The sequence below is a fragment of the Brassica oleracea genome, chromosome C3 (genome assembly GCF_000695525.1).
Source record: "Brassica oleracea var. oleracea cultivar TO1000 chromosome C3, BOL, whole genome shotgun sequence".
In the NCBI taxonomy this organism is placed as follows: domain Eukaryota; kingdom Viridiplantae; phylum Streptophyta; class Magnoliopsida; order Brassicales; family Brassicaceae; genus Brassica; species Brassica oleracea.
Window position 1 is genome coordinate 47,692,900 of NC_027750.1, and position 11,623 is coordinate 47,704,522.

At 39.2% G+C, this 11,623-nt stretch overlaps 4 protein-coding genes across 10 annotated transcripts in view; 2 read left to right on the forward strand and 2 right to left on the reverse strand.

The window, feature by feature from the left end:
• Positions 1–1,015: 1,015 nt before the first annotated feature.
• LOC106330770 (zinc finger BED domain-containing protein RICESLEEPER 1-like) lies at positions 1,016–2,638 on the reverse strand. Its single transcript, XM_013769187.1, has 5 exons — positions 2,162–2,638; positions 2,051–2,109; positions 1,709–1,940; positions 1,339–1,612; positions 1,016–1,164 (listed from the first exon to the last, which is right to left on the reverse strand). The coding sequence occupies exons 1-5, from the start codon at positions 2,636–2,638 to the stop codon at positions 1,016–1,018; spliced, it is 1,191 nt and encodes a 396-aa protein (XP_013624641.1).
• Positions 2,639–6,570: 3,932 nt separating this feature from the next.
• LOC106335065 (WAT1-related protein At3g45870) lies at positions 6,571–8,605 on the forward strand. Of its 2 annotated transcripts, XM_013773484.1 has the most exons (7): positions 6,571–6,645; positions 6,767–7,073; positions 7,152–7,268; positions 7,362–7,641; positions 7,743–7,898; positions 7,971–8,122; positions 8,226–8,605. In XM_013773484.1, exons 1-7 carry the CDS (start codon positions 6,609–6,611, stop codon positions 8,425–8,427), a joined length of 1,251 nt encoding a protein of 416 aa, XP_013628938.1. In that variant the 5' UTR covers positions 6,571–6,608; the 3' UTR covers positions 8,428–8,605. The 2 variants fall into 2 exon arrangements, with proteins under 2 accessions (XP_013628938.1, XP_013628939.1); XM_013773485.1 differs by lacking the exons at positions 6,571–6,645; positions 6,767–7,073 and having other exon boundaries at positions 7,208–7,268; positions 7,367–7,641.
• A 3-nt stretch (positions 8,606–8,608) lies between these two features.
• On the reverse strand, positions 8,609–10,731 carry LOC106335067 (jmjC domain-containing protein 7). Of its 6 annotated transcripts, none has more exons than XM_013773487.1 (5): positions 9,998–10,731; positions 9,733–9,908; positions 9,474–9,544; positions 9,229–9,359; positions 8,609–8,798 (listed from the first exon to the last, which is right to left on the reverse strand). In XM_013773487.1, exons 1-5 carry the CDS (start codon positions 10,664–10,666, stop codon positions 8,685–8,687), a joined length of 1,161 nt encoding a protein of 386 aa, XP_013628941.1. In that variant the 5' UTR covers positions 10,667–10,731; the 3' UTR covers positions 8,609–8,684. The 6 variants fall into 6 exon arrangements, with proteins under 6 accessions (XP_013628941.1, XP_013628942.1, XP_013628943.1 ...); XM_013773488.1 differs by having other exon boundaries at positions 9,442–9,544; XM_013773489.1 differs by lacking the exon at positions 8,609–8,798 and adding an exon at positions 8,814–8,893.
• The window catches only part of LOC106335064 (protein root UVB sensitive 1, chloroplastic), a 2,710-nt gene continuing 1,796 nt past the window's right edge, over positions 10,710–11,623 (forward strand). Inside the window, exon 1 of the mRNA XM_013773483.1 lies at positions 10,710–11,502. Within this exon, the coding sequence (XP_013628937.1) occupies positions 10,732–11,502 (771 nt within the window). The 5' untranslated portion in view covers positions 10,710–10,731. The remainder of the gene's footprint in view (positions 11,503–11,623) is intronic.

Consider the following 11,623-nt stretch of genomic DNA (forward strand, 5'->3'; position numbering starts at 1 on the left):
ATCTGCAAATAATATTATTCAACAAAGAATCAAGAAATCAATTAAAACAATTATGTTAAATAAGTGTGATGGATCGAAGATTAACTTACCTTTTCATTAAGGAATAGAACCGTGATTCCCACAAACTCCCTGTCTTTCTTGAAGTTCAGGGAATCCCAGAAGCGGAGGAAGCCAAAATCTATGCTCTGACTACTACGGCCAAGACGGAGAGACTCGAAGGTTGAGTGACGGACGCCGGTTTGAGGAACTGGAGAGGCAGAGGACAAACATTTTCTAGAAAATGGTTAAAGCTAAGAGGAATCAATGAGTTTTGTGGAGATGTAGATTGGGTTCATCAAAGATGAAAATTATATATATAGGGTTTAAAGAGGGGCTACAAATCAGGAACATTTATGATCAAGCGATTTAAGATGGGGACATGAAGAGTTCAACGCTGAAAAAATAGATTACGAACAGACACACGGCGCAACTCTGTAACTCAGACTTGTTTGAGACAATGATGAAAAGAACTCAAACTCATGTTAAACGACAACAGTTTACAATATGGGAAAACTATAATTGTTGCAAACTTGAGCTTTTTTTCATATAACGTGATGAATCTCATTTAAAAATGAAACTCATAATACACTTGTAGGCCCGACCCTCAGAGGAAGCCGAAGAAGCGAGGGCTTCCGACCTTTATAAATATATATTAGGTTTGGCCATCAATGTACAAAGTATCATTTAGCTTAGTGGTATAAATGTTGGTGATTATATCTCAATAACCCAGGTTCGAGCCAAGGACTTGACACTTTTTCACATTTTTTAAAAGTGGACCCCACAAAACGCTGAGGTGGCACACTGAGGAGTGAGCAAAAACTCAACTATTATAATATAGATTTATACCAAAATTATCAATTTCAAGATAATGAATTACTGAGACCTAAAATCATATTAAGTTACTTACATTGTAGTAATCATCTTCAAGTGGAGATTATGTGACAATCTCATGTGGAGTTGGCGTAAGTGAACCATCTTAAGAACTTGTTTGAGACAGTTTCTGATATTCTTTATAGAGATCACTCAAACTTTCCTTGAGTTTTTCAGTCTTCACGCTTGCAGTAATCGGATCCACTTCTTTATAAGCAGCTTTCAGCATATCAATCTTTATTCTTGGATCTAGAGCTGCTCCCATAGCCAAGATTACACAATAATCCTTCTAGTATTTATCAAACTTAACTTGCATGTTTCTGGCCATTTATCTCACCCCAAGATCATCACAAATGGAATATTTCTCCAATAACAATTGTATATTCCATACTTGTGTGAAGTAGATATTAGAAGTGGGATAATTTGAACCTGAAAAGTCGGTTGTTATGACACTGAATGGCATCAACAATTCACAGATCTTTGCTCCACGGTTCCACTCAGGCACTGAAGAATTGGTCTTGTAGTTCTGATCATAAGACTCCATGCTAGCAAATGCCTCCTTAAACTTGAAAGCTCTAACCAGCATCTCGTATGTAGAGTTCCAGCGAGTGGGAACATCAAGTGACAATCCAGCTCCACCTCTAATTCCTACTCTCTCTACACATGCTGCAAAAGCTTCTTTCCTTTGTGGCCATGCTTTCACCTATCTCACACTCTCTCTAATGTTATGCAGAAGACTATTTGCTAACTCCAAGCCATTTTTAACTATGAGGTTCAAAATGTGAGCAGAACATCTCACATGTAGGTGCTTACCATCAGACAACAGACCTCCATCGCTTCCACTTGTCATCTGAAGCTTTCCCTTGAGAATTCTCAACATAGTATTGTTGTTTGTGGCATTGTCTAGAGTAATGGAGAAAATCTTCTTCTCTATACCCCATTCCTTCAAAGACTCGAAGATCTTAGTAGCAATCAGATCACATGTATGTGGAGACTTCATCTCACAAAATTCTAAGATCTTGCAGTTCAATCTCCAACCATCATCAATGTAGTGGTCAGTTAAACAGATATATCCCATATTCTGAGGCCTAGCTACCATAAATCAGCGGTGAGACAAATCTTGCCATGATGCTTCACAAACAGCCCCTTCAACTTCTCTTTCTCTATTTCATATCTCCTATAGACATCAAGGGCAGCAGTCTGTCTACAGATGTGGACAATCAGAATTTAAATACCTATCTCTTGCTCAAACCTTCTCGTATTCCACATATCGAAATGGTAAATCATGGTAGATGATAGCTTCAGTAACCATCTCACGATCTACCATATGATCATACACATGCTTATCTACCTTCTTAGGACAACCCTCTAAGTGTCGCTTCAACTGATTTGTACCATGAGTCTTACTATTATAGACTAATTTTGAACCACAGTGAATGCACTTAGCCCTTTCTTTTCCATCCTCTTCTATCCCCACTAATACAAAATCTTTCCAAACAGTTGAGGTTTTTCGACGCTTACGTTGAGGTTTCAGTGCTTGTGCTGATGGTGTTGCTTGTGTCGTTGCAGTTGCTTGTGTTTCTGTTTGAACCTCTGCTTCTGTTTGAACCTCAGCTTCTGTTTCTGACAGCTCCTCATCTATATCAAATTCAGCATCCTCATCATTCACTTCCCTGTATTCACTTCGAGCTTCAAGAAGCGCTATTGTTCGCTGAGTTTCAGAGTCCATCTCTGCGAGAAAAGACAGTGAGAAAAGACATTCAATCAGGGAACGAATTGTATTGTCATGAAGACAAACAAACAGCACAAAATACCTTATTGAGTTCCAAATTTACAAACAGAACTAAACAAAGTCTCAGGTTTTGTACACAAGCAATATTTCTCTTTTTCTTTTTGGTAATCATCGGCAATAACTAAATGAGGGGGGAAATAGTTATCAGTTATAAAAATTTATACTAAATTAGATTTTTCTATTGGGAACAGCTGACCCCATGCTAGTACATGGTGCCTCCGCCATTGCAAAGTGCTCATGAATGCTTGTTGTTTCATCTCGAATCATTCATGTGGACAAACTACACAAATTTCTAGTATAAGCTAAGAGTGGAAAAAAGCTGGTGCTCAGTTATAAATATGGTATTTACTGCAGTGCAATCGATTGTAAACCATCATCACAAAAACTAGAGGTTTTATTTACAATTAGGACTGTACATTGCATTAGCAAAAGTTATACGTAAGACACTCTGGTTAACAGATGTGGAGATCTCGATCAAGACTTAAGTGGAAATATATTATGACTCACAAAGTGACATAATGACATTATACTATTCAAGAATGCGGTGTTTTATGAAAATACCAAGTATGTAATAGTCAAATAACACAACTCGATCAAGAAATTCCAGAGATCAAATAACACATACAAGGCAAGAACAGTGGGAAGTGAATCTATTAAGCAGAGAGCAAGAGAGTAAAAGACCTGTAGACTGAAAACAAAGCAACCTGAGACTTGTTGATGGTGAGTCGGTGACAGAACACAAGAGTACAAGACCTGAGAAAACATGATGAATCTTATTAAAAAGGCTTAAAAAGATACAAAGCAAGTTTGGTCAAAGCAATTGCAGCAATACCTGTCTTCAAAGAGAAACTTCTGCTCGCCTAACCTAGTCGACAAAGCTTCATACGCCTCACTTTCCCTCTTGTATATCTGTTCATTTAAGACCCTTCAACTTAGCACAAGTTTTCAAATGTTCATAAACCACATGTGTTCTAAAGTTAAGCAACTACCTTGCCGATATGAACACAAGACTTGTTCTGCGTTTTCTTTGGTCAAATACGTCTGCTTATAAAACAGGACCTTGCCGATATGAACACAAGAACACAAGCAGATATTCCCTCGGTGAAAAAACACAAGACTTGTTGATGGTGAGTCGGTGACAGAACACAAGAGTACAAGACCTGAGAAAACATGATGAATCTTATTAAAAAGGCTTAAAAAGATACAAAGCAAGTTTGGTCAAAGTAATTGCAGCAAACCTGTCTTCAAAGAGAAACTTCTGCTCGCCTAACCTAGTCGACAAAGCTTCATACGCCTCACTTTCCCTCTTGTATATCTGTTCATTTAAGACCCTTCAACCTAGCACAAGTTTTCAAATGTTCATAAACCACATGTTCTAAAGTTAAGCAACAGTACCTTGCCGATATGAACACAAGACTTGTTCTGCGTTTTCTTTGGTCAAATACGTCTGCTTATAAAACAGGACCTTGCCGATATGAACACAAGAACACAAGCAGATATTCCCTCGGTGACAGAACACAAGACTTGTTGATGGTGAGTCGGTGACAGAACACAAGACTGAGACAAACTCATCTCCTAACCCATCTACATTAAGAACACAATAATGAATCAAATAAAGGAAACCCATAACGAAAATCTAAGATAATTGAGTTTGACGAAGCTTTGAGATCAGTGACGTTACCTGAAGCGTGAAGACTGATAATAAGATCTGTGACCTGTGGGAAACTGTCTGAAGAAGCTTTGAGATCCGATAACGTCACCAACGGAAAGCAAAAGATCGAATTCGAAGCCAAACAAGGGATGAGAGAGAGAGAGATGAACACAGGAATCACGATAAAAATTGGGGCTTTAGAGATTTACAAATGTTTCTAACGAAAACATCATTGTTTTACATATGAAAAAATATTAACAGGCTAAACGGACGGCCCGTGTAATTTTGTATAAACTCGTTTATTAAATGGACATTAGCGGACAGACCCGACAAAGCCCGTTTAATTTTTTTATGCAAATGGGCCTTTAACGGACAATAATTTTACACACAGCCCGTTTACGTCCGTTTATTAGAAGCACATAAATGCTTTGTTTTCTGGTTCTACAAAGAGATGGAAGATTTTACTTGACCATGTTCCTTCCTTTTACAGTGAAATCTTTATGCAATACTCGTTGGGAGAATCAAATCAAAAGTGTCAAAGCAATCAGATTTCAAGCTCCACAAATAAGGTCAGTTTTATTGGAATTATATGAATCATGTGATGATTCTCTTACAAAAAGTGATGATGAAAGCTTAATCATGTGATTTGATAATTTCAAATTCTTACTTGGCATGGCATTTGGTATGAAATTTTGTTTGTTATTAATTATGTGAGTAAGAACTTACAAGCTAAATCTGTGTGCATTGATAATGCTGTGAAACAATTAGAATGTGTAGTTTTGTTTTTGGAGAAGTATAGACATGAAGAATTTACCTTTAATTTGAGTATAGCTCAAAGTATTGCTCATGATATGGATGTTGATCATATATTTCCAAACAAGCGTGGTATTTTTGGGAAAAACAATTTGAAGAAAATCAGTTAGGTGAAGAAGTACTAACGGGTGAGGATGATTTTAGAGTTAATTACTTTTTAGTTGTGGTGGACATGGCAATATCTTCAATCAAAAAAAAGAGATTTGATCAAATGGTGAATTTTAGAAATGTTTTTGGGTTCTTATTTGATTTGAGAAAACTAAAAGCATTAGGTAAAAGTGAACTACAAAAACATTGTACTAACTTTCACAAAAAATTCTCATGGTAATTTTTCATATATTAATTTAAATGATTTTTATTCTGAATTGAGAATCTTGCAAACTACTTTACCTGATGTCCTATGGAACCTAGTGAATTTTTGAGTTTGTTGAAAGTGCGAGTTATTATCAAAATGTTTCAATTTTTATTGAATTCTTTTGACTATACATGTGACTGCAGCTTCAGCGGAAAGAAGTTTTTCAAAATTAAATTACCGAAAAAAATATTTACGTTTTTCAATGTCTCAAGAAAGATTAAATGGTTTAACTATTTTATGCATTGAAACATAAATGTTAGAAGATATTGATTTTGAAACTATTATTCATGATTATGAATCGAGTAAAGTTCGAAAAAACTGTTTCTTATGATTCTTTGTTTTTGTTTCTTATGATTCTTTGTTTAAATGACTACTGTTTTTCTTTTCTTTTCAGGTTCAAGAAACTTGACTAAGTATCAATCATTGGTGGAAACAAATGGTTGCGAGAAAGAAGATGCAAAAAATTTTATTTTACTTGTGTTGCTTTTGCTAAATATTGTTGTTTAGTATTTTTGTTGAAATAACAACTTTATTAGTAGCATGTATTATACACTGGAAGGTCCATTTTAGAATTTTTCTCCAGGATCTATCAAATTGTCTAAACTAGTCATGTTTGCCTTTCGTTCGAAACCTTAATAAAAGGAATAAAGGATGGTTTGTTTTTTTTTTTAATAACCTTGGTGTGATTCCAAAGGTTTTTTAGGCTAAACACCTTTTGTTTTTTTTTTTAATAACCTTGGTGTGATTCCAAAGGTTTTCCAGGCTAATCACCAAGAGGCCCATAGAAATTCGGATTTTCTTACCACCTAAAGCGTCTATGGGTGGCCAAGGAGAATCGAACTAAGGGCGGAAGCTCCAGCTGGAACCCCTTTACCACAAGGCCAAGACCACACTTGGTTAAGGATGGTTTGTTTACAGTCTACTAAAGAATGTTTTAGTTATCTCAATAACTTTGTATAGATTTGCAGGATATTTTACCGTATGCCATATTTAGTTTTACTTTAGGTTCTTCTATAAACAAAAGAAAAATAAGGTAAGCCTAGTAGAGTAATCAGGGAAGGGCGGGTAAATAGGATCAATCGCAATTCATGCTTGTGTCTGAAGCCAGTAACTGCACTGTCATTTGTTAGTTCCTCTGTCTCGTTCAATCTTGAAAACCACATTTCGACAGAAAGAGATTCGCTGAGCAATCAATTTCAAGATTTTAATATTTCTTTAAATAAAGTCTTTTGTCTTTTAATTCCAGTCACCACCCTGGCTTTCATCTCTCTCTCCGGTAACAAGAACCGTCGGAAAAGAAAATACAGGCCCATGGAGAATGAGGCGTGGAAGGCACACGTGGCTATGGTCTGCGTGCAATTGTTCAACGGAGGTTATCACGTGATAACCAAAGTAGCTCTCAACGTCGGCGTAAACCAACTGGTCTTCTGCGTCTTTCGTGATCTCCTTGCTCTCTCTATTCTCGCTCCTCTTGCTTATATCCGTGACAAGAAGACAAGACCTCCTTTGAACCGACGCTTTCTCTTAGCTTTCTTCTTCCTCGGCTTAACTGGGTATTTGAAAAGTTTTCTTCTTTATTCTTTTCTGTTATGATTATGTGTACCTATGTATGTTGGTTTTGTTGTGATTAGGATATTTGGGAATCAGCTCTTGTTCCTGGTCGGTCTCAATTACACCAATCCCACTTATGCTGCAGCCATTCAGCCCTCTATTCCCGTTTTTACTTTCATCTTGGCTCTCATTATGGGGTAAATATTTGATTGGTCGGTCTCTCTCTTTACTCTTGCAAGATGAGAGAATCATCTATGCCTTATCTTTCCATTTTCGATGTGTTGATGCAGAACAGAGAGATTGAATTTATTCAAACTAGAAGGTCAAGCTAAGGTAGGAGGTACGCTGGTCTGTGTCGCTGGGGCCGTGTTGATGGTTTTGTTTCGCGGACCGGCTTTGTTTGGGGAAACAGAGGTTGAGTTCTTGGGTCATGGTGAAATAAGACACCCTGAAGCATCTGGATCTGGACACTTGGTGTCTAGCTTTCTCTGTGGAATTGGGAGATGGAATCTGGGAGTTTTGTGTTTGATTGGGAACTGCACTTGCATGGCTGCTTTTCTTGCTATTCAGGCATGTGTCCTTTTGCTTCCAGATAGATCCAAGCACCCCCTGTTTCAGAATATTTTATTGTCTTTGGACTGACCCCCCCCACGTTATGAAAATATGATCAGGCTCCAGTCCTAAAGAAGTATCCGGCAAATCTTTCAGTGACAGCATACTCGTATTTCTTTGGGACCATGTTCATGGTGACATCAGCTTTTTTCATGACCAATGAGTCAACCAACTGGAGTCTCACACGATCGGAATTCTTTGCAGTTGTCTACGCAGTAAGTTCCTCACACTATATATGTTTGATGTATAGACTCCAAATCAGTAACTCTGCTGCTTCCTCTGTCCAGGGAGTAATTGCATCTGCCCTTAACTATGGTCTCTTGACGTGGTCAAATAAGATTTTGGGTCCTTCCTTGGTTGCTCTTTATAACCCCCTTCAACCTGCAGCCTCAGCCTTCTTGTCCAGAATCTTCCTAGGAAGCCCTATCTACTTGGGGAGGTTAAAACTCTCACTCCTTTTTTTTTTTCTTTTGGATATTCTCAGCAATTGATGGGATGTGTCTGAAGTTACCTTACTCACTCATCTTTTTCCTCTCTCTTAGCATTTTAGGCGGATGTGCAATCATCGCAGGTCTTTACAGTGTCACTTGGGCGTCTTACAAGGAAAAGAAAGCTGCAGCAACTGGTAACATCCCGATCACCTCAAAGGAAGCTGAACCCTTGATCTACAAAGACCATAAGAACAAACCAATGGGACATCTATTCACCAACATTCCCATCTCTTCACCAAAATCTGCTGATTGAATCAAAAGCCCGGCTTCTTGAAATAGCTTGAGCGTGCTGTGATGTTTTATTGATCTCCTTTTGAGGCACTAGTGACTATTATACTTTTCAAACAGTATATATCTATGTATGCGTGTGTGTGTGTGTGTAAACACATCAACATTTACATGCCTTAAGCACAACAGAGTCTTGACTATCAGGTTCATCATCTAGCTAGAACAGCTAGTGGTCTTTCACCTCGTTCACGAGTCTGTTATACACTTCGATGCCGGCCACTTTCATCTGATAGAGAAGCTTAATGGCCTCGACGTGAAACCCATTCTGCATATAACTGGCGGCCATAGCGTTGGAGCAGCTAAAACTTTTCTGCATCTTTCACCAACCCATCCTTCCTGTACATACCAACCAGCTCATCTCGTATCAATCCATTTTATTCAAACCCACACTTTATGGCATCCACTGATCCACATGCTCTCATTGCCAAAATCTAGCACCATCACCAACTCAAGAACAAGTCTTTAAGACCCAAGAAAACACTGGTACGTTTTCCTTGAAGTCATCAACAAAGAATTTATACAATTCATAGAATTTAAGAGCTTTCATATGATTCCATGGTTCTAAAGAACTTCTCGGAGACAAAAAAAAAAAAACTCACGGAATAGTCGAGAAAGAACCAAATGACATGGCAAGGATCAAATAAACAACATTCAGACAATTCTCAATCCTAAGATTTTCCAAATGCAAAGTTCAGATCTCCAAGCTTTTGCTATGACTGGTAAAACTTGAAATCAGGAAGAAAAATGTTGTTTCAATTCTTCATACCTCTCCATCACCAGATTCCGAATCTTCATCTTCTCTCCAAGAAAGAATTGGACTGAGTGAAGATGACTCATATGACACTGATTGTAAGAAGTTGAAATAAGCATACTTGATGTCAAACTGCATGTCATACCCTACAAAGTAGATGCATAGGTAGCAAATTAGAAGCAGTAGAGCCAATAAAAAAAAAAAGTAGTTTACCAACTGTAGACTCACAGAGGATAGAAGCAAAATACAAATACTCTTACAATAGTTGACCGCAATTGTATAGCCACCCTCTCCTGGGGTTTGACTAACATGGTGAAACCACATGCTTGGCCTGCAATATCCAGATCGGTTATAGTTTCGGAATCACCAAATGAAAGCTCTATGTTTGCTTCTTACAATAAGACTGAAGCATAGATAAAAAGTAGTGATTACAATATATAATGCCTTGAGGAAAATCTGTTCCGAGATTTCAAATCAATCTATGGAACATGGTAATGAACAAGAGATTGCGATTCTTACAGGTACAGAATCTCCCCAGCCTTGAGAGTACAGTGAAACGGCTCTGGGCCATCAAAGAAGAATGGATATTTCAATCGCTCACTTGCTTCCCTCTCTGGCGAAGGGTATGGATCAACACTGCACCATGGCACATGCCTCACTGGCTGCTCAATCTCAAGCTTGAACGTTTCAGTATCCTACAAAAATTAAAACTTTATCTCATCTACCCGCTTCCAGTTGTAAACAAAGCCAAAGCCATTGAATATGATGTGAGATTCTCACAGACTCGATGGTAAGAGTAGTTGGCTGCTGGATATCGTTGAACATAGAGGCGGTGTACATCGGTGGGAGGAAGGAGAAGGAAATGTTTCTCCCCTGAAACGACGGCGTAAAGATTCTCGTAGTGGTCTTTGTGGAAAGAAGTAACGGAGAGATCAGTGCCTATCCAAAGGTTAACAGCTTCCGGCGAACAACCCAGCGCCTCCGTAGCCCACGCGATGTCTCCGTCGCAATCCGAAGCAACAGTTGAATACTCGGTTCTAAAGCAATCGTTTTGCTGTTGTAAATATCCAACGTTCTCCCCCTTAGACGACGAGGATCGAACGGCCTGAAGAGCTTCCGGGAACGGAACTTTCTCCACGTGAGCCGAAGCGAAACAGAGATCTCCGGCGCTCGTATCGTCACTAACCGGAGTGACGGCGTCGGCGCAGCCGTTAGGAGTGAGATGCAGTGAGACAAGATCATTAGACAAAGCTCCGGCGAGGTAAGCAGGATCAGACCAGAGTTTTAGAGCCGGCCAGTGAGAAATTGCGTTGGAGATTACGCAAGGCTTGCTCTGAGAGACGTAATCTCGGAGAAAGTGTAGGGGAGAGGGCGGAGAATGAAGGCGATCGATTTCGGAACCCAAGCTCAACTCCCTCACTTCTCTCCACAAATTCTCTATCTCCTTCTCCATGGAAAAGATCTCTAATTTTACACACACAAATGGCGGCTGGATAATATTACCAGAACCCTAATTTTATGCGGTCTATTAGAAAAATTAAAAAAACTCTTTTATTATACATATACAAATCAAATGGCGTATTGAAATATATCCAAGTGAAGAAGAAGATGAGCTGCTCTTATCTATTTACTGGAGACGCTTCCGTCGCCTCGCGACGGTGGAATGATGTTTCTTTCCGGCAGCGTGTATTTCTCCCACGGCAATCACTCCGGCAACCGCTTCCGTCGCTTTCCCAGTTCCCTCCATTAGTTGCCACTGCTAATGACAACTTTACTAATCAATCGCTATCGCTCGGGATGTTTGCCGGAGACATGGGCGGCAACAATGATAATGGAAATGGCTCCGGCGGAGACGACGGTTGGTGGTTTAACGGTGGCGATAATTCTGATGACCCTTCTCACCGTTTTAGATTTATCTGCTTGCTGTTCTTGGTCTTGTCCTGCTTCTTCCAGTCACAATTATCAGCAGCCGCTTTCGCCAAAGCTCCCGAGTCGGAAAGTAGCGGAGATACAGAGAAAGACACGGCTTTTTGGGAAGTGAGAGGAAGCAAAAGGAAGCGACTTGTCCCTGATTACTTCAAAGATGAGTTCGTCTCTCAAGAATCTTCCTTCGAGTTATCATCTTCTCTCACTCCTCAGAATCTCCTTGCCCAATGTAGAAACCTTCTGATTCAGTTCCTCCTCCCCGAAGGTTACCCTAACAGCGTCACCTCCGACTACCTTGACTACTCTCTCTGGAGAGGCGTTCAAGGAATCGCTAGCCAAATCAGCGCCGTTCTCGCCACTCAGGTACATTTTCTAAGCTTATCATCTCTCCTGGCCATTTTCACGAGCACGTGGTGTTCACTGTTTTTGGTTGGTGTGTTTTTTTTTTTTTTTTGGGAGTCTTTGCTTTTTGCAGTTGGGGTGG

Coding starts and splice junctions, on each gene's coding strand:
- LOC106335065 (XM_013773484.1), top strand. CDS start 6,609: ATGCTTGTGTCTGAAGCCAGTAACTGCACTGTCATTT. Junction 7,269..7,361: donor ATCTTGGCTCTCATTATGGG/GTAAATATTTGA, acceptor GTGTTGATGCAG/AACAGAGAGATTGAATTTAT. Junction 7,642..7,742: donor CTGCTTTTCTTGCTATTCAG/GCATGTGTCCTT, acceptor AAATATGATCAG/GCTCCAGTCCTAAAGAAGTA.
- LOC106330770 (XM_013769187.1), bottom strand. CDS start 2,638: ATGGACTCTGAAACTCAGCGAACAATAGCGCTTCTTGAAGCTCGAAGT. Junction 2,110..2,161: donor GATATGTGGAATACGAGAAG/GTTTGAGCAAGA, acceptor ATCTGTAGACAG/ACTGCTGCCCTTGATGTCTA. Junction 1,613..1,708: donor CTGATGGTAAGCACCTACAT/GTGAGATGTTCT, acceptor AGTGTGAGATAG/GTGAAAGCATGGCCACAAAG.
- LOC106335067 (XM_013773487.1), bottom strand. CDS start 10,666: ATGGAGAAGGAGATAGAGAATTTGTGGAGAGAAGTGAGGGAGTTGAGC. Junction 9,360..9,473: donor TACAATTGCGGTCAACTATT/GTAAGAGTATTT, acceptor TCTACTTTGTAG/GGTATGACATGCAGTTTGAC. Junction 8,799..9,228: donor CGGAATCTGGTGATGGAGAG/GTATGAAGAATT, acceptor TGGTATGTACAG/GAAGGATGGGTTGGTGAAAG.